General features: G+C 40.0%; 1 protein-coding gene across 1 annotated transcript; it reads left to right on the forward strand.

Annotated features, from left to right (window-relative positions):
• Positions 1-217: 217 nt before the first annotated feature.
• LOC108573468 (agrin-like) lies at positions 218-27,964 on the forward strand. The gene is given in 22 exon segments (XM_017935924.1): positions 218-370; positions 1,684-1,870; positions 5,593-5,690; positions 12,775-12,904; positions 13,075-13,308; positions 13,940-14,236; positions 14,549-14,698; positions 14,873-15,133; positions 15,339-15,485; positions 15,748-15,984; positions 20,894-21,088; positions 21,934-22,107; positions 22,834-23,173; positions 23,739-23,966; positions 24,109-24,226; positions 24,229-24,658; positions 25,059-25,470; positions 25,553-25,806; positions 26,144-26,234; positions 26,443-26,550; positions 26,954-27,128; positions 27,707-27,964. Coding segments are annotated over 22 exon segments (4,662 nt in total). The 5' UTR covers positions 218-232.

The following is a 27,964-nucleotide window of genomic DNA, read 5'->3' on the forward strand; positions in this document are numbered from 1 at the left end:
AACGACTTGGTCGGAATAAACGTTACATAATACCCACTGTTGGCCCAGCGCAAACGTGGGACTTTGATCATGTGGAAGGGTGACACGTGTTGTAAAAGGGGGTATTTTTAATCTTCGTCATTGTGCAGCAGAGAATCCATGCGATGAAGTGAAGTGCGGCCCCTACGAGCAGTGCGTAATCAACCGGCAGGGGATCGCGAACTGCGAATGCAGACCGGAATGCGAGCCAGTGATGAAGCCGGTGTGCGCGCGGGGCGGCAAGACGTACACGTCGCTCTGCGAGCTGAAGAGACAGGCCTGTTTAACGAAGACCAACATCGAGGTCGCCTACACTGGAATCTGTGGCTCTAGGGGGCCATGCTCTGAGAAGGTCAGTCGAGTTCATGCTCCAGGTGCGAGATACGCGAAACATAAAGGAACAGTGGCAAATATTTGAACTCGTAAACAAACACAAACGACGTGACGAAAATCAACGCGCGGACATCCTCCAATAAAGGAGGATCGAATCGAGTGTCGCCTAAGTAAGGGGAACAAGAAAAAAAAAATATGAAAATTTATATTTCGACCTTAAGAGAGGGAAACTGGGTTGTTGCAAATGTTGGGCTCATTTCAAATTTTCGTCGAATTTATTTGTTAATTTCTTTTTATGGGAATTGTTTATAACGTTCAGTCTCCGAGGTGATAGATTCAAAGAAACGCTCAGTATTCTCGTTCGTTCTAGATAGCGTCGAGCAATTATTATATCTCGCTGTTCTTTTGAACTGTACAAAGAGTATGTCATGCAACTGAGGCATACTGTATCTTTACAATGGTTTGAGATAGGAAGAATGTCTTAAGGCAACGTGAAATGGTCTTTGATGGAAAAATTGCGTAAGATAGGAAAATGTATAAGGCAAAATTGAATGATATTGGATATTACGTATTGCTGTGTTACTTTTATGCGTTAGTGCAATTATATCTTTTTTCGTGAAGAACCTTCTAACCTTTAAGTACACTAATCGATGCAGTCTTTTACTCTAGACTAAGAATGTTTAAATACTCGTATTCTAAAACTGTTAGTTTAAAAGTTATTCCAATTTCATATTTACTTCTGTTTTAAACGATAAAAATATGAATAATTGAAAAAACTTAAAAGTAATAACTTTAGAACACAAGTAGAAGCTGAAAAAGTACCCCTTAACTAGTGCATAACTAGTGCTTAACTAGTACCCCTTAAAGTATAGCATTCAGTACCGTATAATTTTGCCTTACAACATTTCTTCTATCAACAAGTTACTCCAGTTGCGTCGGACGTCCTCTATAGTTCACGTGCTATACGTCGTGAAAAAACGAGTTTGCTCGAAACCAACAGAAATCAGGAAGAGCCCAAGAGCACTGCAACGACGTACGTTAGATCCCGCAAATTAAAGCAGCGCGTAAATTGCACGGTGCGATAAAATATCGCAAACGTTAAATCATCGGCTTTACGCGACCGGCTATCTGAGCAATGCTTGCGACAAAGAATCCCGCTGTCGCCGAAAGGTGAAGCTTGGAAAAAGCGAGCGATGATCCACCGCGATTAATCACGCGTTTTTCTCTCGATCCGTTGATAAAAAGAAGAGAGGAAGGAAACAGAATCGCCGTGTCTACGAGTGAAAATGTCCGAAGAGAAAAAAGTCAAACTGATAGGAATTTCTTTTGCAGATGTGTCTGTGGGGCGCGATTTGCGCGGAAACCGGTGGCAAAGCGAATTGCGAGTGTCCAACCTGTCCGGCAGAATTTCAGCCCGTTTGTGGCGACGATGGCATCAGCTACGGAAACGAGTGTAAGCTTCGCCTCGAGAGATGTAAACATCGACGAGAGATCCGCGTGCTCTACCAAGGACTCTGCAGTGAGTATCGATTCCTGAGGAAACCGGCTCCCTAATCTCCTCGAATTTTCATTCCCCACTCGTCAATCTATTTTCTGACGAGACTTCCTCAAAGCACGCTTTTTTTTAAAACCTCGCGCAGAAGTGTTTCAAAAGCGTGGATACCAACTGTACAGACCAGCGAGACTCGTTGAAAGTAACAAAAAAGTTTTGATCAATGTATGTCAGGAATTTAATCATTTTAGAGATAATAAATTTTAATTAATCGGTAGAAGTACACATTTCTGTTCGTAAGTATCAAGACACTTGAGAACTTTTTTGAAACACAGGGTGCACCACCTGACTGTATCACCTGAAATATTTCCGTTCTGATTAAAATTTCGTAAAAATGTTTCCTACAAAATTTGTATAGTTTTATGGAGTAACAATTGTTTTATTGCGTTGTAAAGGGTTAACAAGTTTTGTTTTTTTTTAATGAAATGCTATATTTTATTTATTTGTATGCGACGTAGCTATTTTGAATTCCTGAAGAAGTAAAACCTTTCAAGATTTTCTATAGTGTCTAATACCGAATTTTCGATAGACAGGAAATACTTCAAGTATCGATTTCCATTTACCAAGAAGCAATTACGGTGCATTCGTGAACTGTTCTATTGTTAAAAAGCGTATAGTTCTAAGAAATACTTGGTTCGTTGAATTCCACCTGAACGATTCTAACTTGAAATCTTAATGTAACCGCAGGCAGGTGTTGATTCTTTGACGAGAAAATCAAGAACCGCCAGAATCAGTTCTTGATTCGATGATAGGAAACGAACGCGCTGCTAAATTCGCGACGAAAGCTTTATTATTAGAGGCAAACGATCGCGGAAATTGGGTTTAAAATTATTCAAATGAATTCAACGTGTTATTAGGTTACCGCTAAATATTTAATGATAGAGAAGGGTTGAGTAATATAAATAAATGGTCTTTTTAACGATGATCATTTCGAGGCAAGCAACCAGATTCATAACTAAATTAGCGAAACGTCCATTTAAATTATGAAATATTTACATTCACGGATTGATTGAATTGTCCTCTTTATCGTTTCGATTTAAGGGAGTATTCTTATTTGAAGACCTTATTTTTAGGCGATTTTTAGGAGAAACGCTTTTACACTTTTGCTACGCTTAGCGTTTCTAGCGGTGCATCATTTTTCACAATTTTGGTAACACATTTTCAACATGTTATACTTTGAGAAAATGCGAGAAAAAAATATTAATTCCTTGACCCCTACAAATGGGAATACTCCTTTTCATATTTGTGTCGTTAACCGAAATCTAGCCAATCGTGATTTTTCTCTGCGAAATTCGTGTATTGCATATTGATCGACGTGAAAAGTAGAACTATTAGAACGAAAGTGCACCGACTGAATAATTAAGCAAATTTTATTACGAAACAAATATGAAAAGTAATTCAAATGATTACATTGTACACATTATACGTATGATGATTTTGCAAGCATTCGATGCATGATCAGATAATTTGCATACAATGCATGGAACTTTTCTCCCTCAATATCATAATCGTATTTGCATGTTGATCAACTACGAACCTTTCTGCCTTAAGAATTCTTCGTTAAGGGCATTTGCATGATTACTGAAAAATCCTTTATGCGAATAAGTCCGCAACCAAAACAAAATCTCATTTAAATGTTCAACGATCGATGGATCGTCGGGTATTCAGACAGTTATGATGCAAATTTTGTATGCATTGCAAATTGTACGATAAAAATATTTTTGTTCAGTCACCGCCTATCCGAATGTACAACTTTACATATACAGGGTGTGTCAGGACCGTATCGATGATGTACGCTGATTCTTTGTGCAAAATCGGTCGAGCGTGTAGAATACATTTTTTTTATGTGAGCTTTTATTTTCAAAAATATCGATTCGTAAAGCAACGCACACGAATAATGTAATAACGATAATTCGATTAATACCGACAGACTGTATCGATCATGCATAAAATAATGCTCATGTCCATGTTGATAAATACAAAAATTACTAGCAGAAATTGTAATTCGTAGCGAATTTTTTTCCAAGTGGTGGTCAAGTGTACATACCCCAAATGTTTTCAAACTTGATTCTTTCGAAATCGAAGACTCATACCAAAAAATAATATTCTACACTTTTAGTGAATCTTTGTACAATCAGCCCATACCTGTTTGTACCGCCTATTTTTATTCACTTTTTACATACAATCCTTTCACCGAAATAGTCAATAATTTCTTGTTCATTTGTTCGCACGAATCTTTTATTCGCGAAATTTTCTAATTACCAATAGGAAAGGCAGAATATGAAAAGACTTGCACGAAAGATTCATATCGTGGGAAGCAGAAAGAAAAATCCTGGAGTACAAATGAACACTTAAACGAACATCCTGCGCCAGGCGATTACGCTGAAATCGGATTTCCTACAAGGTGCCAAGTATCCTTACCGCGATCTTGGTAAGGGCGCGCGACATAGCGGTCTAGCTAAACTTTTCTCATAAGCCACCCTATGACGCGTAACCGCTCGTTTCTAAGCGGGGATTCGCTAAAGAAATCCCCGTGAATCGTCGGCAGGAGTCGAATTCCCTAGAAACCCGGCGGGCCGGGCGGCCGTAGGATAATTTGCATGGTTTAAAATCGCGTGAAACTTCTGAAACGTACTGCTAGGATTCGGTTCCATGCATATCGCAGCACAGGCGACTTCGCCCCTCGCTGAAATTGTATGAGTTGTTACCCCACGGCATGCACGTTGCATATGCATGCAGCAGCGATCCTCCACCCCCCTCTGCACATTTCCTCCGCGTTTCTATCTTTGGATTTGACTTGGATGTATACTATACCGATCGCGAGCCCAGAAAGCCAGAAGCTATTGCTTCTCCCTTCTTTCCACTATCCGTTCCTCTCGTTCCGGGTCTGGGTTAGGTCTTCAGCCACCGAAGGCTTGTTACCCTCGACTGTAGTAGCATCATCGACACGTCGCCAAAGAAAGAGAGAGAGAGAGCTGTAAGCCGATGCCCCTTTCCTCTCGGATTTCAATGAATTCTAAAGATAACTTCTCGACTGCAAATCCTACCTCAATGGTAACCACCCAGGGCTCCTCTATCCGTGTTCTCACCCCCTTCGTTCGCAGTTTCTCTGCTTCTTGTTGCTCCCCTTTTCGCCTTTCCCTCTCTCTCTCTCTTTCTGTGTTCCCTCTCCTTTCCTCTCCTCTCCTCTCTCTCTCTGCCGTTCCTTCGCTTTGTTCACAGTACCCCGGATCCTCTCACGCAGTCTCTAGTGGCGCAGGCCAGATAATTTCCCTCGGAATGGATACAGTTATGCAAATACTGAGCGGGAATCTTTATTAATGCCGTCGGCCAGAAGGTGGCCGGACTGCAACAGGGTGGCGAGCCGCTTTGTAAGCGCGTCGATGCCCGGAATCACGGAAACGGAAGGAGCGCGCGCGCGCGCGGGCGCGCTACCCTAAACAATTCAGCCCGGCAGCGGCTTGGTAAATTAGCGGCCCGTGCGAGATATCGCACGGCATCTGCGATTTCTCGGACTACGGTCTTCTCGCACCACGGAATGACGAATGGTCTGTCTTGCCGGTCTTTTTGCCCGCGAGTAATTACCAAGGGAGATAGATCGTTCAGCTCGTTGAACGTTGCATGAAACGATGGAAGGAGGAGCGGTGGGATTGCTTGTTAATTGGAAACCGGTCGTTGTTTGTTCATAGATGGCTGCGAGAATAAGAAGTGTGAATTCTACGCGGAATGTGAGAGCGACAGCGCTGGAGAGGCTAAGTGCGTTTGTCCTAGCAAGTGCGAGAGCCCGGTAAGTTTTTTGTACGATACTTCATTCTAAGTGTTAAATATTCAAAATAGTTGAGAGGTAGTTGTGATGTCTTTTTTATGAAACGACATACGATTATCAAACATTGTATGTTATATTTGTCATTAATTCTAATATCGCGGCATACATTTTGTGTTGTACAGAAAAGTATTAATTAATTTGTTTTCATTGTATATTAAAAAATGAATCGTGCCAGAACAACCTCTTAAAGTGACTAACTTCTTAGAAAATTTATATGCTACATTATATTACACTACTAACACACAACTCTGTTATCAATTTCTGTAAAAAAAAAAATCCCTATTGTTTTTAATAGCAGTTCAGCCTAGAAAAAAGTGAAGAAACTGAAAACTTTGCTTAAAAAATGTAATTAAATAAAGATTCAGATTGAATCTATCAGTAGAAAAATAAGTATAATTTCATGCAAGAAATGAAGTTGTTTTTGGATGAAATTTTCGCAAGTTATTCCGTCGATTATCTTAACTAGAATGTAGAACTGTTTCCTTGAGATGACAATGTCAAAGTCCCCCGAACATTTAATGAAACGCCGGGGAATCAAATTAAAATATAATTCATCGAGGAGAATGCTGCTCATTTGCGAAATCTACTTAACCTTTGCTCTGAAACGCGAATACACTTCTGCAGATTAATTCCTAAATCGTATTGAATGTAATTGAGTTAATTCTTATCAAAGTGAATTGGAACGCATCGTCAGAAGCTTGGTTAGCCGATTTCAATTTTCCAACGCACAAATCCGTTCGTGAAATAATAATTTTTATCTCGTTTGCCAGCTATCCTCCGTTCCTTCAATGAAAAAGAAGTGAAGCTAACCTGTCGCTTGAAAATAAAATAAAAACCTCGTAAACTCAAAACCGAAAGTTTAAGAATCTCTCTTGAACAACACAAAATTCCCTAGCAACAGTAACACGTTAACTTTAAAAATTCATTGGAAAATTTATACGCTTCTCTTCTCGAATAAATATTTACAAAATTACATCTCACGTCCGCAAAGAAAACCATCGGAAATTTTCACCTCAAAGTTAAAAAATAGCAGAAGCTGTTATCTAAACGACTGCTCATACTGCAACGTGAAAAGGGGTTATTTCAGATAACAGCACTCATTTACCTCTTAACCTTTCCCCCTTCTTGCACTCCTATATTCTCTATTATAGACCACTAATCATGAATATTTTCAGATATGAATTTTAGAAGAAAAGAAGGATTCTACATCGATTCGCTGAAATATTGAATTAACATAAAACCAAAATCTTATTCCATACCTGAAATAATATTTGAAGATTAATTATGCAAAAAGAGCCTATTAGTTGGTATGAGGTACGAAATGATCGCCGTTAAACATAGTAAGCCACCAAACGCGTCGATCTCCCAGCCTTTACGTGCTTACAACCATTCGTAGCGTTAAGCCTCGCTCGTTAGCACAGCCTAAGTAAAATATTCATACCATGATGGATGTGCCGTCGGATATATATATACAGTGAAGCCAGAATACGCTGGTCGTGCACGATATTTCGCATTTCTGTTACACTACACGATGTTACGCGACCGTGTAATGAACCGTTCGTTTCATCGATATCGATCCTCATTTTCAGATCGGCCAGCGTACCCGCCATTTTCATTAAAGCCTTTCTATCAATTTTCCCGCTCTGTGATTCTATTTCCTTCTCGTTTCTAATTTTGTCGCTCCATCTCTCCTTCGATATTTACCTTTACCAACTCATTAGTGTCCAATGACATTTATGCGTCTAGAGTCTGGATAATAATTCCAAAAATTCATCGATACTTCTTTGTATTATACTTTGATAATTCAAACTTCAACCTATAGAACCTGCCAATATTTTGAGAAAATTCCTCGAGGATATTATGCTTGGTAATAGCGTAATTAAAGTCCCATAAATCTCAATATCAAATCTGAATCTGAAAATACTAACTAGAAAATGTAGAGTAATATTTTTTCATACGAATCTTCGTTTTAGAGTAAGTCAATGTTAAAAATGTATTATAATTAAAAAAATGGTGTTATAATATTTCCGTCAATTTTTTTATCAGTAAAGAATAATTCTTAAAATTCTTCTGGGATTAGAAAAATGCTTAAAACTTTGAATATTGAAAATATTTCAAGCCTATATTACAGTCAAAACATAAATAAAGGTACATATATGTAAAGCACCAATATTGTATCGGTCTAAACCCGAATACCACACCTTAAGTGAAATGTGCTCTTGTTTCATTATTTATCCTTTACTACCTAATATAATAATCTATTTCTAGCGTCTCGAGTGCAAGCACACTTCATACAGACTTAACGACGATATTCTCGGAAACAAAGCTTCTCATGAGAATCTATCCAACAGTAGCAACTTGCTTTTTTATGCAGAATAATCCTCTCTCAGTTCGTCCCATCGAGGCGTCCAATATTAATTCACCAATATTTCATTCCACCATAATATTCCATTTGAGGAAAAATTTGTCGACGATTCCCTTGATCGTTCGAAACGAAACGCTCGGATATTCTCGCCAGCAACAATCAATCTTTCGGGGGATCGAGATCGGGTATCGCGTCGATTCTCCTCGAAATCCTGGGTGCACCCGGGGAAACGAATACGTGCGCCCGTGAGACAGAAAAAAGGAAGAGGAACGCGGCTTTATCGCGAGTAATCCGCGATGGTTCTCTGGAAGCTCACCCCGAGCAAAATTTCTCCGAGCAGAAATATTCGTTGGGAATGGAGAGCACGTCACGACTCCCCGAGATAGCGTTCGCCGCTTCGAGGAGAGACTTCTTCTTCGATCCGGCCCGGGACACACGAGACGGTTCGGAAATTCACGGATTCGTGGAACGTCCTGCTGACAAAACCACGAACAATTCCTGACTCTCTCTCTCTCCCTCTTTCTCTCTCTTTCTTTCTCTCTGGTGCACAGCTTCGATGTTCTCAGTCGTTCAGGTAACTGCCTGGGGCGCATGTTTCTTTCTCCAAAAGGGATTGGAAAAGTGGTCCAACGCTGCGGAGGCGGCAGCTACACGAGCTGGCCCCGGAGCTATCCGAAATTCAACGACGTCCACGTTAGAGGACTCTTATGGCCGACCAGCCATCAACCGGAACGACCTCGTGCCGCGGCACGTGCTATCGCCTCTCGTGAAACCACCACGAGACGCACGTTTAGCGGCCGATTTTCTTCTCGGTTGTTTCAGACAGTGGATCTATTTGAAACTGGATCGCTTTGAACTAGTCGGGGAAACGTTAGAGTACGGTTTATGGGCAGGTGAAGGTAATTCAAGATGATAAAAATGACCATTTTGTTCAAATCTCGATGATCTTCTCTAGAGAAACGGTGTAGTAAAAGGTAGTTGGGACGAGCTACCAAATTTTGATAGAAATTAAAAGTAACTTGGTGTTAATAAAAACGCAGTTTGTTTTCTTCATGTTTTCCATACCTATCGTACAGATTATAGCTTTTCTTTCAAATTAAAACACTCGAGGAATATACTTTCAGTACTACGAACGTTTAAAAAGTACAAAATTCGAGTTTTTAGACCTTAAATATTCGACTGCTAGCAATTGTACATGTTTCTAAAGCTTTGTTTTTTCTATAAGAAAATCTGTACTCCTTTAAGGACGGAATTATGCAATCGTTGCAAAGAAATTTCACGAATCCAGTTCTTCCATCGATTGAGAATAATTTTATTTTCCTTGGAAAAAATAGGGAAACAAAACAAAACGTCGCTGATTGATTGCGATGCATCAGCGTAATTTTTAGTATAAGATCGTTGGGTATTCCACCGCGATCTTCCGTCTTAAACGTGAAATTACATCTTCCTCGCATGGACGCACAATGTTCCCGCGAATTTGACGCGTCAGCGTTTCACGGGAACGGAATGGGGGCGAAAGGACTTTCGAGAAAAGATGGGATGAAAAGGACTGAATCGAAGGCACGGAGAAAGAGATGAGGGTTAGGGGCATTGTTTGAACTGGAAACGAGGAATATCGGTACCTCTCAGCCGCCCTTACAGTCCCGTGAATCCTCTCGTAATTGTCTCGTAAATTACAATTAAAAGGAGAGAAGGTGCGTATCAACTTATCGCGGAAACTAATTAAAATGCATTGGTCCACTATGAATATTTTCCTCCCCCCGACTATTCGTTATCCCTTTACCCTTTATCCTGAGAATAAAACGGTGGTATTTATTAATCCATCGAGTAGTTTAAGGGAAGGGACTTGGTGGAAGAAAGGATTAACTTGAGGAAAAAGTGATTCGAATTGAATCCTCCACTTATTGCAAAGTGGCTTTTATGAATCAGTTACCGTATTAGCCTCGTCAGATGTAATACTGAAGAATGAAATTGTGGAACACCGATTTTCCGATATAATACGGAAAGTTCTTTATTTAAATAACAGTTAATCAGCGAAGTTCTATGCAGCAATAAAATATATTAACTATAAACCCACATGGTCGTTGAAAATGTTTTTTCTCGAAGAAATAAATAAATAGCAATTGAATCAGTATATAATTTCTATTGTCGACCATATTCTACCACTTTTCTACATCGTTCCAAATATCGTATACGTGTTATCTCAGTGATTTCTAAATTTTTGTTTAGCAGCCTATCACGTGGATTGTCCCATGTCTATAACGTGTCACGATTGCGAGTCAGTTTTATTATAAATTAACTTGGTGTCATTGAAAACGAGGAGTGTTATGTTTAATGCCTTATCTTTCTATAAGATTCTTAACAATATCGTTAATTGTCCAGAAATGTTATCTCTGTTCAAACTTTATATACCATCTAGAGGTTTCAGACGTTGTATCCTTTTTTTCCTTTGCCTTTCTACGGTGTCTAACACCTTTTGTCAATCTCTTGACTTTTCTGGCAAATCTTTACACAATTTCAAAAAATATCCATCGTCCACGTTTCGAACCGGTAATGCTCGTTTATCTTTGTATACCAAAGGGTTATTCTATCCGTGTGTCTACTAAACAAATCTCCAATTTGAGAAACGGTACCGTCATAAATATCTCGCAGTTCTGAATTTCAACTACACCGGACGAGATTCTTCGTTTGATATACACACATGCTCAACCACACGCACACTTACGCTTGAAAAAAGCACGCACACGCAGAAACGCTGCAGAAGGAACGGCGACCGTGAACGCGTGGAATGAACAAACAACGCTGGGGTTGAATATGGCGACCAGGCTAATTAAGTTTTGCACTTTCCCGTATTATTTTATCATCCCTATACACGACCCATCCTCCGGCGTCGCGACGCCAGCGTACGTCAGAGTGCCTGCCGGGCTACGACTTGGTCGCGTGCAACAAGTGCGAAACGCATGCAATCTCCTGTTTTCCTCACGGTTCCCTCTAGCCACGTAAATATGCATGGCGAAAAAGTATTGTACCAATGTGACCATTTTTGTTGGACAATACAGCTTTAGCACGAGGGAAATTGTTCAGTTAACACGTTCCTCTACCAAGCGTCTCATATGTGTGACGCACAAATTCCTTACATGCACGGTATTATCTACATCTAACACAGTTTGTGTATTTAACGAATTTCAGGTGTGTATAAGTGCAGGTATCCGTCGTATTATGTAAAACTGATAAAAATATACAGTGCACCCTCGAACAACGCGGGGGTTAGGGACGCCGATTGTTCGTGTAGATGAAAATCCGCGTAATTAGGAACCACCTTCACGAAAAACTGAAGTACATTTCTATTCTTCCAATGCATGTACAGATATTTATATGTATATACACTGCGTGTCATAACTATAAAACCACCTCAATAATTAATCTAATTAGTAACGCGTAGGCCCTCTTCTATTTTCAATTAACTCAATTATTCGATTGTGTACGTATATACACGTACATATTATCTAATTACATTGTTCACGCATATAAATACCATGAAACTCTAGCTACGTAGCTCGCAGGCACACACTGGCCGTTTGATTTTTCTTCCAAGTTCGACTGTTCGTTGTGTACTTGAATTCGGTACCACTGCTTCTTGTATGCAGGGGCGATTTGTGAGGAATTAGTTCACACGCACGAATATGCTAAATATGTAAATTGATTCGAAATCCGCGAATAATCGAAACCGCGTTGTTCGAGCGAGCACTGAATTTCCTACAAGACTACGATCGCGAGGAATAAGCGTCGTTCGCCGAGGCACTCGTTCCGGTAGCCTCGTAAACACTGACTGAGGACGTTTCGTCCTACCCGATTTCTACACACCGAGCTATTCGCGCACAGCTAGCTTGGGTGAGTCACATGGTATTAACCTCTTGTCTCATAACATCGCGTGAGACTCGCGATATTTTTTCCACGTCGAACATAAGAAACACGAGCTCAGGGTCGCTTAACGTACATCGAGCCAAACATAAAGCTAGGAGTCCTTTCGAGAGTGAAACTATCGCGAGTTGCTCTCGAGAGTATTTCTCGCGAGTGGGCACTGCGTGTGAGAGTAACTGTCTGAGAGCATCGCTCAACTGTCTGAGAGTTGATGTGTTGCGATTTGCTCTGGACTTAGATACAAAATTATATTGCTGTCGGACAGTTGTTTACTCGTGCGAGTAAAAAATGTTAGGAAAAAAAATTAGTCGAGAAGTGAAATTACCGATTTAATCACTCTTTATGCAGAAAAATTGGTCATGCGGAATACAAAAAATGTAGAATATCGTAACAGAGAACAACAATTATTGGAAGAAATTGCGGCAAATTTTCATTGCTCTGTAGAAAATATCCAGCGTACAATGCATAATCTACGGAAGCAGCTCTCACCTCACGCTTATTTAAAAAAATACTGCAGAATAGGCGAACAGGCGGACACAGACGAATCTCAAATGGATACAGTAATTACATTATGTATTCAGTAATATACAGACGAGTGTGTAAACGTATATTCAAAGAAAATAAAATATTTTTAGGATTTAGTTTGAATAAAAAATTCAAAATTCACTGTACAAGTAATGTATATGGGTGCTTCGTAAACAAGATGTTGAATAATTAGATCAATGGATCGAATTAACGCATTTTCCATTTTAATTTCAGGCAAAAGAGTCCGCAGACGCGGAAAAAGTTTGTGGCTCTGATGGAGTAACTTACGCCAATGAATGCTCTTTGAAAGTGGCTTCCTGCACTTTGCAAACTCACATCACTGTCAGTTACATAGGCGATTGCGGTAAGCTCTCTCTAGCTACTTATCCATTGTGTTATCAACGTTACATTCAACGTGAAAAGTTCACTTAACAACCAAGACCTGTTATTTAATTAACATTCTTTTTATTCCCCTAAGAGAAAGATTGAAAGAGGAGGTAACGCGAGATTCTAAGGAGGAATAAATGTTTTCAGAGCTTTGCGCGAGAGTAGAATGCGAGCACGGGGCTCATTGCATGGCTGGTGTATGCGTGTGTCCAGACGAATGCCCCGAGAGCAATGGGGAGCCCGTGTGTGGTAGCGACTCCAAGACATATTCATCCGAGTGCGAACTGCAAAAGGCAGCATGCGGAAGAGATCCTAAATTGCCAGTCTTGCACGTGACATTCTACGGCGATTGTGGCGAACGATTCGCCGTTGCAGCACTGAGTACGTTATCTATTGTACTTTCTATCTAAAGATGAGTCCTTTTTAAACTGAAAAATAAACTTCCCACGAAAACGGTTCGAATAGCTTTCGAGAATATTGAAATAAACATTTGACGTGAACTCTTTCCAAATAACTCAACATAGCGAAGAGAAGCGAAGAGAATTACGAAATTTACAAGTCTGCAGCGGTTTTTACGCTGACAGAAAAATCTCAACATTTTTATAATACAAACAGTACTACTTGAATAGTGAATTTACCATATATCTTCCGTTCAACTTACAGCATGCTAATTCTTCTACCATGCCTTTTTAATATTCTACAAATACAATCTACACGTTGATTGTTAGTGAAACACAGAAATTTAAGCCTGTTGGGGAATACGTAAGTTCCGCGGACTGAAAATCTGGAATCTCACAAAGGCGAAAAGCCTAATTGACCATTAACTTCACAAAAGCGCTTAACTAACACAGCAGACGCAATTCCCTGTGGTGTGCCGCCTCGCGTTGTCAACCTGTCGAAATTAATCGCAACCTATCCAAAAACGCCTCTCTGACGAAACTAACCAACTATCTAACAACGTCTTACGCAACAGCCCTAACGACTTTAACCGTCCCTTAACCGCTTGTAATAGCCACGATGTCGACGCCTGCGGTGGTTCGATTGGCCACCACCGCAGTTGACGTGACCAGCACTCAGGTACGCGAGGCTTGCAAGAACATTAACTGCGACTTCGAAGCGACCTGTGAGCTTGGGCCAGATGACTACCCCAGGTGCAGCTGCAAGTTCGACTGCGCTTCGATTTCTCCGGAAAATATGCGTCCTGTTTGCGGTAGTGACCTAAGAACCTATTCGTCTCTGTGCGCTATGAAAATGGAAGCTTGCCAGAGGCAGCAAGAGCTAAGACCTAGACCTCTCGATCTTTGCCAAGGTTCGCCAATAGCTTGAAAATCTTCACTCGAATCGCTTCATAATCGCCTTGACCTTGCTTTCAACTAATTTCATTGTACTATAGCATGTTCCAACTGTTTCATTCCCTTGTTAATAGGTTGATGAATTGTTTTCGATCGTCACGGAATTTTCTGCAATTTTCATTCCTTCTTAATTTAAGCGTCTTATTGTCTGTTGATAGTTTAGTTTCGTTTTCCCGAATTGCCGAAGAGTAGATATTTAATTTAGATTTTCTCTTGAAGAAATTAAGCTTTGTAATGTAAGTGTGTTTCACACGAAATGTCTAACTTAGGTATGGAAGTGAAACCCTGCAACGGTGATCCTCCATTGAGGGATTCCGACGGAAAGGAGTACGACTGTGGAAATGGTCCTGAACGGAGAGACTGCCCGAGCAACAGCTATTGTCATCAAACTACACGATTAGCTCGCTGTTGCCGAAAAGGTTCGTTTCTATAATTTTCGCGTATTTGCATCGATGTGAATTCACTTGCAAATTTTCACCTTTCTCCATTAAGTAAAGCTTCGAGCTTATTTTGTAAAATTGCATAAGATAACAGGTGTTTTGTAATTTTATACAAGGAGAGAAAAGGAAAAATGTAAATTTCTGATTATTTAGCAGAAGGAACCCAAGTCGTAAAATGCTCGGATTCCTGGCATGGTTGCTGTCCGGACGGCAAAACAGCAGCTCGCGGACCCAATGGTGCAGGTTGCCCAAGTTTATGCAACTGCAACAGGTTAGGCAGTGTTTCTGACACCTGCAATCCGGTAACCGGACAATGCGAATGCAAACCGGGAGTAGGTAGTCTAAAATGCAATAGCTGCATGCCTGGTTACTGGGGTCTGCCTAAAATCAGGAGGGGACTTCAAGGATGCATACGTAAGGAAATGAAAAATATAATAAAAAAAGAATTTACATTAAAGAATGATCGAGATGAAATTGATTGAACGATTAAATAAAAATATCTCCACACAATTCGATAATCTACCCTTATCAATAGCGACGTATTTCGTTATGAAATATGATTCATTGATAAAATTAACCTTAACCAGTACACCAATGGTATTCGTTTAATTGCTTGCAGCATGCGGCTGCTCGCTCTTCGGTTCTGCGAGGGAGGACTGCGAGCAAATGACAGGTCACTGCGTCTGCAAAAACGACATCAAGGGCCTTAAATGCACTATCTGTATCGGCCATAACAACATATTAACACCTTCTGGTTGCTATTCAGGTAACACGTGGAAAAAGAGCAGAAGTGAAACATTCGCAGAATGGAAACATTGAAAAAAAAAAAAAAATGGCAATCTCTGCTAATAACCAGAATTATCCAGGAAAACACAATTATCCTTTACATCCTAAATAAATTCCCTTCGAACAATATTACAGCAACATAATTCACAATGTAATTCACTCGTATCAGATGAACGAGGACAATAATTGAACGCAATAACTTCGATTGATTAACCTAATGGGATCATTGTATCTGCTTGCAGCGGACACGATGCCGCCGATACCGACGTCCTGCAACGAGCTGCAATGCTATTCCGGCGGCAAGTGCTCAGAGATCGGCGGTCCGCACTGCGTCTGTCCGTCGTCCTGTCCATCGGACATACCGTCCGTGCCGGTTTGCGGTAGCGACGGACAGACATACGACAACGAGTGCGAGCTAAGGCTGTACGCTTGTCGTCACCAGGCAGACGTGGTCACGCAGGCCTTTGGCCACTGCAGAGGTGGGTTCACTGAACGTACGCCGCACAGGCCACCTTATATTCTGCATTACTAATCTCGCTAATCGTCGGGAACACTTTTAACACGTTGGAGCAGCTGCTGAACAGGCTCTGATCCTATATGTATATAACAGTACAAGGCTGTTCCTATAGAATTAAATTAGTTCTATCGTGCACGGTGTAAAATATTTGCTGTTCTTTTTTTTTTATTTATTTTTTTTTTTTCAATTACTCTCGAACGTATCGATGAATTTCTGATTAATTTTGAAAATGTCTAGTTTGTACATGTAATTCAAGAATATAGGGAGTAACGTGTCTATTTGTGAGAAAATAGGTGACGAGCAGCGAATATAATATTTAAGGAGAGCTACTAATAGACGACTGACGAAACGGTCGTCGATGCTACGAGATGTTGTCGTAACGATTTCGAGGGTTTGTGAATTTGACAGTAGCTTAAATAGGAATATGTGTTATCTAGAAAATGGAGTTTGAATTAGGGAAATGAATGATACATTTAGCGTCGCCTAGGAGACGCCACGAACGATCTTGCACGGCCTGATCGGAAACTAGGACTAACATCTTAACCTGTTCCTTTGTATCCATTACGTGATAATAAACTTATCAAGTTTCTACTAACATGTATACATATATGTTTATAACCCCCTTATACCCGAAACGCTTGTACGCTACTTTGCTTGCTCTCTTCTCTAACATATCGTGATTAATTTCATGTAATAACAATTTGTCATATAATCAATTCTAAACGGAAAACAATCGATCAATCGTCTAACAAGAAAGAAAGCAAAGTAAGTCGAATTACTTGAAACTTCAAGAATACCATAGGTAAAATCATCCATCGTTTCGATTATGATAAAAAAAAACATGACCGTGTTTCTTAACGAAAAAAAAAATTTTCTTAATTGGGAATACTACTTTTTCGCAAGAAGGTCGATACCTTTTCTCGACGGAACAAGAGAATTGAAACGCACGAAAGATTTAGCCGGACCTAAGTGTGGATCCGCGAAATTTCCTTTATCCCAGGAGTGCGCTATCTCACTCGTAGGTAAATTCCGGGAAAGTTGGTGACGTTAACTCGCGAAACTAAGCGCCAAAGGTGGATTTAACTAAATCACCGTCGACTTCGAAGGGAAGTCTCGTCTTAAGTGGTCCCTGTGAGATATGTCTGGCCGAATCTTAACATCGGAACCTTAAGAAACGGTAACGAAATGTCCTTGCTCCGGCCGTTAAGCACAGTTCCGCCATCAAAATAAATTAGTCCGCGAGAGAGCTAAAGCCCTTCGAACTTCGAACGAACAGTGTACCGACTGCTTTTTGATACCACTGTTCGCCATAAATTTGCCGCTGGAGATTCATCCAATGGATTCCCATGAGTTCCCGTGGACCAGGTAATCGGGGACAGAACATTAGATCTAGTCTTTCAAATTCATCGAGTTGGTTAATACCTTACATGTCATTTTACATTTACTTCAATTTCTGACAGAACATTTGCGATCGTATATTTAAAAAAATATATTTAACAAAGGAAGCAAGAAACCTTGAGATAAATTGGTTTTATTTGCATTTTTTCGTTTAATTGACACACGTCCAGTCAAATCACAAATGAACGTAATTAAATATCCAATAATATGACAGTTTAGTTGATTTTCAAAATATTAATACCTTTATTCAAAAAACAGTTGCATCTTTTTAGGATTGTCAAAAGTACTTTATTTAATTGACGTGCATTTGGTATTCGGTAAGTTAATTTTCTGCGGTTCTACAAATAAATAACCACTGTAAAACGGAACAAAAATTCGAGCTCTTATACCAATCGATTCCTTCACAAAATTTTCCCAATATCTGACACAGTGTCAACGAAATCGTTCAACGAGTATAAATACGACAGAATTCCTGACCAGCTCATAGTTCACATACAACTGATTGACACATTGAACAGAGCTACGCGTTTAGTCTAGTTCCAGATGAAGAAAGAGAGAGTCGATGGAAAAAAGCATCTCCAGTTGTCGCTCCAAAGTATTCCACATTCACTGACAAAGTTCGCGGAGCGAAACATCGGAATCTATTAAAGTCTCCTCTCGATTCCGTAACCTCTAACCCCTTATTTTCGATTGCTCTAGCCCCCTCAAAGTCCCGCACAGCCAACTGCGTCACCGTGGTCCTTTCGTTCACTGGAACTAAATTTCTTAAAAAGTTCTTCTTCCCCGGGACTTGTCCTTAGGAGTCAAACATAAATCAGATTACTTCGAGCACGTGAATCGTATTTCTCACTCAGCCGCTCTCCTCGCTTCTGTCTTCGCGCTTTATACAAGAAACGATTCGCCCTTTTGACTATTCCTTCTTCAACCACTGTTTCCCTCTTCCTTCTGCGTGGTGCAACACACGAGAATTCCGAGAACGTGCAACGATACTTTCAGGCACGTTAATATTGGATATACATATACCGCAAATCTCTTCGACATTCCTCGCGGGTGTCTTCCTCGAATCGGGGATACGTAAGCATTGATTGAAGGATGAATATCTTGCTTACGTGGACGTTCCAATGTGCCACGAAGGTTTATCGGGAGAGAGGGTGCGTTTGATGGATGTGGCCACAGAGAAAAGAGAGGGCGAGACGATTGATTGTTTTGTTCGGGAACAACGAACGTATCGGAACGATTGGAGTGTCGTGATTTTGGAAAATTCGAACAGTATTGTTAAAAGGGTAGGGTAATATTTTTACTTTTTAAAAATTCGAGAAAATGGCTGAAAGTTACATTTATATCCTCTGAAAAAAAAATTGAAATTTCTCATTTGATAGTTACCTATAAAAAAAAAATTCCCAAGCTTTACCTACTTTTGGACGCCTCAGGGTGGTGTAGGTACTCCTTTAAAGAATAACTGAATACTTGAGGTGATGATTAAAGTGCAGAAATTGATCGTGCAAGGATATTATTGTCGTATTTTTATTACACCCATTTGTATATTAAATGTAGTATAAAAGATACAAAATTTTAGGGTTGCAAAGAAAACACTCGGCGTAATTTTTACTTTTAAAAGCTAGCTCAGCAAAAAGTACCACAAGAGCACGTTCGAAGGAAGAAAAGACTCGGTTTTATTTTAATATCGACGTAAAATTATTCTATTATTTCTACATGTTATTTATTTCTGACAAATTACCAATCAATTTGTTTGAATTTACGAGAAGAAAAATTGTTCGGTACTATAACTCAATGAAACCGTAGCCTTACATATTTCACAGTCACGTGGAGAACAAAGGAAGAGAGGCGAGGCGCCTTTATTCAAATCAGCTGCGGCTGTGAGAGAATTACGAGCCGGACAGAGAAGCATTTACACTAACATCAGAAATTCAATTGCACGTCGCAAAATAGAGGAAAAGAGAGAGTGGGAAGAAAAATGACTCGTTCACCCCCTGAACTCATCGGTGAAACTTATTTCTCGCCGGAAGCGGCGCCGTCGTGTCGGCGAATCGAGCAAGAAAAGCGGGAATAAACGTAAAACCAGAAAGTTGTATTTGACCACTATTGTATTTGAACTCTCAACTTCATTGAAATTCCACGCTTTTAGCAGATCAATACGAGGCTAATCCCACTCTCCCGAGTTCTTCGGTGCTCTTTATAAAATAAACAGGAAGGGAATGAAATAATGGAACAGCCAAAACGGTAACGGTAACGTCGATAAAGCCTTCCCCCTTTCCGATGAAAAGACCAATCGACGGAGCGGATCGAGAAAGAAATTCTCTCGGTTCGTAAATGTCAACTCGTATTTCCCGTCAGATTCTCTTCTCCGCCAATCGTCGAACTCTTAAATTGACTAAATCCATTCCCCCTTTCGTCCTTTTCTTGGACCGCCCCGCCACCTCCTCTTACCAACCATCTCATCGACCCTCTTCTATTCACTGTTCCACACCGTTTCCCGGAGAAGAAAATATTTTCAATGGGGGCAGAAGAGGGAGTGAGAGATAGAAAAGTTTCGTTGTCGGTTTGTCTCGCAGTCAATAAAAGAGTCGATTATATCGAGGAGAGCACGTCGGCCATCGCGCAGCAGCCAGTGGCGCAGAGCGTGCAGACATAAAGAATAGCGGCAAAAAACAATGGGAAAAAGTAGCGTGCAACGGAAGTCATCATTGTGAAATAATAGGAAGCAACGGTGCAATTGGAAAGTAATTAAAATCCCATCAAGCCGTTTTCAACCCTTGCTTGCCGGCTTACGTTCGAACGACCGACAGTATTAGCTTTTCGATTCTCATTATTTAGAGGAATCTGTACGCACCTTCATCGCTCGATCCCCTATTCGGTGGTTCCCTTTTGTCCGTTACGATATCGAGACTACTGCTATTCGATGTGTTACCACGTTAACAGCGGTTGGAGAATCAGGATGAAACTCGTTACGATATTTGAACGTCAAAGGATCCCCGTCGAATCGTCGGTATCGTGGTAACGACGGGGGAAATCAGATAGATTGAGAATTTTCGTGACGATCTGACGCTTTTCTACTGATAGATTATATTACAAGATCCTGTTCTTATACATGTCTGAACGTATTTTTTCATCCCTTAAAAACTCCGAAAAAAATGACCTTGGGAAAAGAATATTCTTGCCAGATATTGGTCCTTTGATACCATTCACATTACGTAGAAAATATTCTTTTGCATCGTCACAATTCTAAGAGATATTTAGGTGGCCTTACTTAAGAGGACCATCCTGCATGTTTCTATGATAAAAGCGTGTGAAATTAGTACCTACATCGTTTAAATATTACAATTCGTTGCTCGCTCGAACCACGTTTCTCCTCTCTAATACCGATAGGAAAAATGTAATTTAAATGCACCGTAAAATCGTTGCACTTCGAAACGAACAATAGCAGAAATGTGGTAGGTTCGTGAAATTTTCAGACAACCCCATGGTGATCACGGACGGCCCCTTTAAAAACTACACAGAGGTACAATACACCCAGCCAGCGGCCGCCATTTCTCCGTTATCGAAATCTACCAGGCATCTGTTGGTGCCGGAACCGGATCCACGCTATTATTACACTCACCGGGCGCATCAAGAAACGATCACGATCGACAGGGACAATTTAAAGCACGGTAAAAATCGAGCCCAATTCCATTCTACGGCTGTTCGAGCCGATATTTCATCCAACATACATACAGTGACTACAGAAAAGAATTTCCACCCCACCTTTTCTCTTATTTCGAGATATCTACGTATTGGTTAGTTAGGTTTAAAAATGAAAAAAGAAAAGTACCAGTACTTCTATTCGAAGAAATTCAATAATTTTCAACTCTGGTTTACTTCGATAAGTAACATAATTGACCTTTTGTGGGATCAACTGTGCTCTCATTTGCTTAACAATTCTGCCAATTATCTCTTTACAAGGCTTACTTTTGAAGTTGCAAAACTGACTTAACCCTCTGCAACCCCGTTCTTCTTTCGATCATGACAAAATCAAATTACGGTTCACTTCAATATGACATTTTCATCGGAGAAGTAGAAATAAACTTACAAGTGACATGACGTCATAGAGAGTTAAATAAATAAATATCCAACGAATTGACAATTTTTGTATCCACTGTACGTACACACCGTCAAAATCGACTGAAAATGCGATCGGTTACCTTCTACAACAGATGCTTAATAATTTCGTCACCGCGAAAACATTCTAAACGTGACGTAACTAACAGTTTGAAATCCTGCTGGATAAATGGAACGAATTATATATATTTGTGCTCTTATGTACGCTCGTATATATGTATGTGTGTCGCTTCGAAACGTGCATTCGTAAATCGGATTGGCGGTTAATTCTGGATCAGCTCGACGTCGGTAATCGGATCGATATCGTTCCAAATGACGTTCGTTCGAGCGATGGTTTTTCCTCGAGAATTAAACCAGCAAGGTGGAAATCGATTTACATGATAATTCTCTTTTTTAGGAGTAGCCGCGGCGTACCGACCGACACCGGCAACAATTCGCGTGGTTACCGCGTTACTCGGTGATCTATGCACCGACGACAAGGATTGCACCATTCCCAATAGCGAATGCTCGAACGGAGGCTGCATCTGCTCGGAGGGATACGCGGAAACCAGCGACAGACAGGAGTGTTTTGGTAATTCATCGAATATTATCATTCGACCCTTTAAATACACGATTTCTCCAAATCTAACGGAACACGTTGAAATTCCCAACTTATACGCTTGAAAATTATGCAAAAATTATTTTAAAAATCTATCTAATTTCTTTTGTACCTTTTCATTCAGGAAAAGGGTTTGTTACCAAATGGATACAACATTGTTGGTTGTATGACACAGTATTTCAAACACTTTAACGTAATAGTTACAAATAACTCTGACACGTTCAGATTATGACATGAAAAGGGTAGTGAAACAAAAGATACATGATTCAAATGCGAACATAAGCGTAGTCTGTAATGGAGAATAAAGATAAAAGAAGAAGAGTAGTACGTGATGAAGCTTATGAATTAGATTGTATATAAAACAAATCTGAAATTATTTTGATACTCAATTTAACGAATACACTTTTTTGTCATTTAAAAAAAAAAAAGGCTGATCTAACGTTTCTATAATTTGATAATACATCTCGTTTACCGCAAAAAGTACAAAAAGGTTACATAATTACTGCTGTTCGTCGAAAAAGGTTCATCACAATTCTCGTGCTAGCGTCGTGAGAACAAAGTGTCGTAGAAACGTGAAGAAAAGAAAGGTGGGGTAGGAAAGAAAGTAGACTTGTGAAAGAGCTTTTTTTCGACCGAAACCTACGACATTTCTTACGTCCTTTGAAGACCAAGAAAAGAATGTAATTGACCCGTTTCCAGCTAATTACGTGCCCGTCACACCGACCGAAGAATTTCGTGCCTGCCTGTCGTATCCGTGTCACGCGACATCGACTTGCATCGATCTGCCGAGCGCAACGTTCGTTTGCATCTGTCGTCCGAATTACACCGGCCTATTATGCGACGAGGAGATTAACAAAAGAGATTACGAAGTGCCGTCGTTCGACGGCAAGAGCTACGTCAGGATGAACAGATTGAAGGCTTACCACAAGTTCAGCGTCGAGGTCGAGTTCATGACATACGCTGACAACGGGATTATACTTTACAACCAACAGAAGAGCGACGGCACCGGGGATTTCGTCTCGTTAGCCATCGTCGACGGGTCTGTACTTGTTATACCGTAAATTAGTGTCTGAGACAAGGAATTAGTGTAGCCGGTATAACATATTGCAAGCGACGTTTACCGATCAGCAAACATAATTTTATGTGAAATTTAAAAGGACGTATGAGAAGATATGAGAATATATTAGGTCATCAACATAAGTAATGTCGCTTCTTATCTCGGTTCGACGTTTTTTTTTTTCAAAAACAATAGAAAAAATTGATCGATTTAACTAAGAATTAATACCATATTCTCCTGACCAGAATAAAACATTTTAAATGGCAAAAATTTCAGGAACACGAACCACTTAAAGTTAACATTAGATTAGTTTTTTAATCCAACAGAGAAGAAATTTGTTGAAAAGATGATGAAAAAGTTACGTGTAAAATGGTAAATGGTCTTTGCAAACAACGGTCAATATATCATCGATTAATACTATTATTTTTGTATTGAAACTGGGCTTTTGAAACGACATTACTTATGGGGATAACTCAGTGTCGTGGTAGTATGAATGAAAAATTGAGATGTATTTTGTATTATTCCAAGGGTTGAACTTCTTTCACAGACACGTGCAGTTTCGATACAATTTAGGAAATGGTCCGGTAATTCTCTCCTCCCCTGAGAGAGTCACTATGAAAACGTTCCATCATGTGGCAGCGAAGAGGTATCATAAGGATGGTGTTTTAATTTTCAATAACAGAGAGGACGTGGTTGGTCAAAGTCAAGGGATGCTGAAGTCGCTGGATCTTAATCAGGATACGTTTATTGGGAACATGCCCACGAACTATTCTAAGTAAGTTCTTTCTCGGATTTACTCCAAGTCCCTTTTAAGCTCCCTTCCAATCAACGGATAATCTGAGATAGATCTTCAGTTTTATTTCTTCCTTAAATTTTCTTGCAAGATTGATTAACGAAAAATTGCTTAATCTGTACAGAGTTTACGACAATATCGGGACCAATCACGGTTTCCTCGGTTGTGTAAGAAAATTAATGATCAATCGGAACTTCATTGATCTTCACGTGGGCCACGACAAGGATATCTTAGAGACCTATCGACCTGTCAGCCGATCTTCGAGGAAGACCTCTGTAATGGTCGCGAGTGCAGGAGAATACAGAAACGTGGGAAGGGCAAGAACAAGAATGGTGTGAACATTGTGAGATGCAAGGGTTCGCATTGCACCTCGATAGATCCTCATAGATCGAAGAAAAACGCGAAGAAACGTTGCGCGACTCCCAAATGCGATTACAATTACGATGCTGATTATGACAGCAATTACGAACATGGAAACTATGCAGTGCAGAAGTACGATCCACCCGATTACAGGTGTATTTGTCCGCCTCAGTTCACCGGTAGAAACTGCGAGGAGTCCTTAGACCCTTGTATAGGTGAACCTTGCCAACATGGAGCAACTTGCGACATTCTTCCACAGGGTGGCTACGTTTGCAAATGTCCACCTGGCAGGACCGGAGAACATTGTGAAATTCGTAAGTAGAATCATTTTTGTTGACTTCCATATAATACGTGAAGCCTGATTATATAGCAAATGAGAGGCCAAGCTCTTAAAAACCAATTAAGCGTTAGGCGTAACTCACGATTATAAAGTTAAGTGCATACTAAAAAATAAAATATTCGAGCTCTGAGAAGTAGCAGATGTGTCGACTACATTTTTTATTACAACGAGAAACTTGAATTTGAGAAAAATGTAATTCTTCTGTTATATGAAGTTGTATTGATCTTATTGAAATTCCAAAAGATTACCAATTGTTGTTGTTGTTGTTATTATTATTATAGGAATGTTGGATTGTAGACAGGTACTCGATAAAATTTCTAACAATTCTATCATTACCACATTATGGTATAATTTTGTTTCTTAATTAATTTCAGTGGATGCGGAATTAACGGAGCTGCTGATACCGGAAATGTCTGGGGACGGTTTCCTAGAACTACCATGCTTGGAAGGTGTGGCAAAGGCATTCTCCATCGAGTTATGGTTCCTGACACACGCCAGCGACGGCTTGTTACTTTACAATGGCCAATTGAACAACGGTCGCGGCGATTTCATTAGTCTGAACTTGGTCCACGGGAAGCTGGAATTTAGATTCAATCTCGGAAGTGGTATCGCCAATATCACATCCCCGGACCCAGTTACACTCGACACATGGCATTGTGTACGAATCAGCAGGTTAGGTAGAGAAGGTGTATTGCAATTGGATGATGGAACGGTTGCAAGGGGATTGTCTGGAAGTCCTTTGACAGAGCTGAACTTAGAAATGCCACTCTACGTTGGCGGAGTGAAGTAAGTTTTGCAAAAGCGGAATTTTTCACAAAACTTCATACTTCACGTAATTGAAAATAAATTTCTTTCGAATAAATTCTAGACATTGGCGAGAGGTTCATCGACTCGCTGGAGCTTGGACCGGTTTGGTAGGCGCGGTACAAAGATTGATGGTGAACGGGAAGACGTATCAAAATTTGGCTGTCAACGTAACTCAACATAACACAGAAATCTATGATGGATTACCGTGTCCTAGCAACGAGAATCCCTGCCACAACGGCGGAGTCTGTCTACCTCTTCTAAATAGTTATCTGTGCAAGTGTGCTAGCGGTTACAATGGTCTTCATTGTGAATTTTGTAAGTTCCTCTGCACTCGTAATACCGTATTTCTGCGCATATTTTTCACACTTTTCTTTTCTTTGCCAATTTTTACTAATCGAAAATCGAGATGGAAAAAATATGCAAAACTACCCTCATCCCCCTCCCTCGTATTCCCAAAGGAATGAAAGTCAACAAAGTGCCTACGGAAAAAGTCTTGTATTTTCCACGTGAAAAATACTCTGATATTATTTTTTCTCCTAAAAATGTTTGAGGAAAATAAGGGTGCGAAAAATACGCCCGGAATGCGGCAATATGAATAAACGAGAAAATTGAAAACATACGGAAACTATTTTTTGATTTTTCGTTTTTCTAGTCATGGGCTACGTATCTACCGAATTATCCGAAAGACCAGTGCGTTTTAAGGGCGATAATTTCTTGCAGTTTAGACACCGAAGCGGAAGAAGGTAAACCCGGTTGATTAATAATGAAACGCTAACGTTTTCGAAAACATTTTATCGCATACTCCTAAGTCACTGCATCACACCTCTTAAGGTATTATTCCGAATTAGGAGCACCAAGTTAGGTTGTTCAATAACGTTAGTAACGGTAGACTAATTAGATCCTTCATCAATCAAAGTATCACTAACCTTCTGATTGTGTAACACCGACTAGTACTAACTCGACTAATACTACCCTCGGCGAGTACTTTGAGGAGTCCTACTCCGACTACGACTTGGAGGAGGATGCCGACTACGATTACGTCAGTTACGATTACACGGAGTAAGTTTCTAGGAAGAATAGCTGTGGTGTACTCGTTTGAGGGAGAGATATTATTCTCTGTATTCATGTACCGCCGTGTCCGCTACCCTGTTCATTCTGAAGTAGAGAATGTCAATGATAGACTCTTCGAACCTGATCACAGAAACTTACGCCAACAATATTTCGTTAAATTCCGTAAACTATTAAAATACTAAATATATATATATATGTTAAACGACTATGTAAGATTGAAACTTAAATGGTAATGTGAGAAATAAGTTCGAAGAGTTGATACATATATTTTTTCTAATTAATTTTGTAGCAATGCTTGCCTGTATGTGTTATGCATTTGTTCTCTGGCACAGTAGTTCGATGTTTAAGGACTAGTCTAACGAGTAGAAACTAAAAAAATATGATATTTTAGACGCAAAAATCAACAGTCGAACAAGTTTGAGCTGAGGTTGAGAACAACGCATCCGGATGGCCTTATTGCCTGGGTTGGAAGAGGAAAAGTCGAACACCTCATCCTGCAATTGCACGGTGGTCAAGTGCTTCTTGTGTACAAAGGCAAAAACGAACAGATATCGCTTCGAAGCAGGGTGTGTACTCATGTTTGAAAATTTCTACAATTCAACTATGTACAGTTACTCCAAAAAATATCCGAACACTGTACAAGCTTGCCTTTATACTGGTGTATTTCGGTTAATTATAACAAAATTAGATTCATACTTTTCCATTATGAAACGTCATTTATTGTACTTGTAGGATTACGTATTGTTCATTTAATGCACTTTCGTATACGACATTGTAATACAAATGAATCGAAATTATGCCCAATTACTATAATATTACACAAATATTCGGATACATAGTAAACATTCATATTACTCATATTCGTAATATTTAAAATATGCATATTTTTGCTTTGGCTGTGTTCAACGATTGTTTCGTCAGTGTCCAAATATTTTTAGGAATAACAGTACCCAAATTTTCCAAATTATTCGAAAAATAGACGAAACATTATTCCACGCGTTATTTCATAAAAATACTTTCAACGTTATATTTGCACATATAACCATAAATAATTCCCATCAAACTGCAGACCCGTTTTCAAAGTAGTAATTAGAAACAGTAGGAACATCGTGAAATATCTTTCTATACGAAGAACATATTTCAGGAACGAGTGGACGACGGTGTTTTCCACCACATCAGAGCATCGAGAAGGCGGAAAACATCGATGATACAGATTGACGACTTCGCCCCTATGAAGATATCGACGGAGACTACCCTATTGACGACGAACGGCAAGTTGTTCATCGGCGGTAAACCGGGCCACCGCGGCATCAAGGGCTGCGTGTCGGACTTTGTGGTGGACAAACGGCGTCTTCAACTGGCCAGGCGGAAGATAGAGTACTGTCACGACAACGATGTATGA

The sequence above is a fragment of the Habropoda laboriosa genome, unplaced genomic scaffold, assembly GCF_001263275.1.
Source record: "Habropoda laboriosa isolate 0110345459 unplaced genomic scaffold, ASM126327v1 scaffold92, whole genome shotgun sequence".
Classification (NCBI taxonomy): Eukaryota; Metazoa; Arthropoda; class Insecta; order Hymenoptera; family Apidae; genus Habropoda; species Habropoda laboriosa.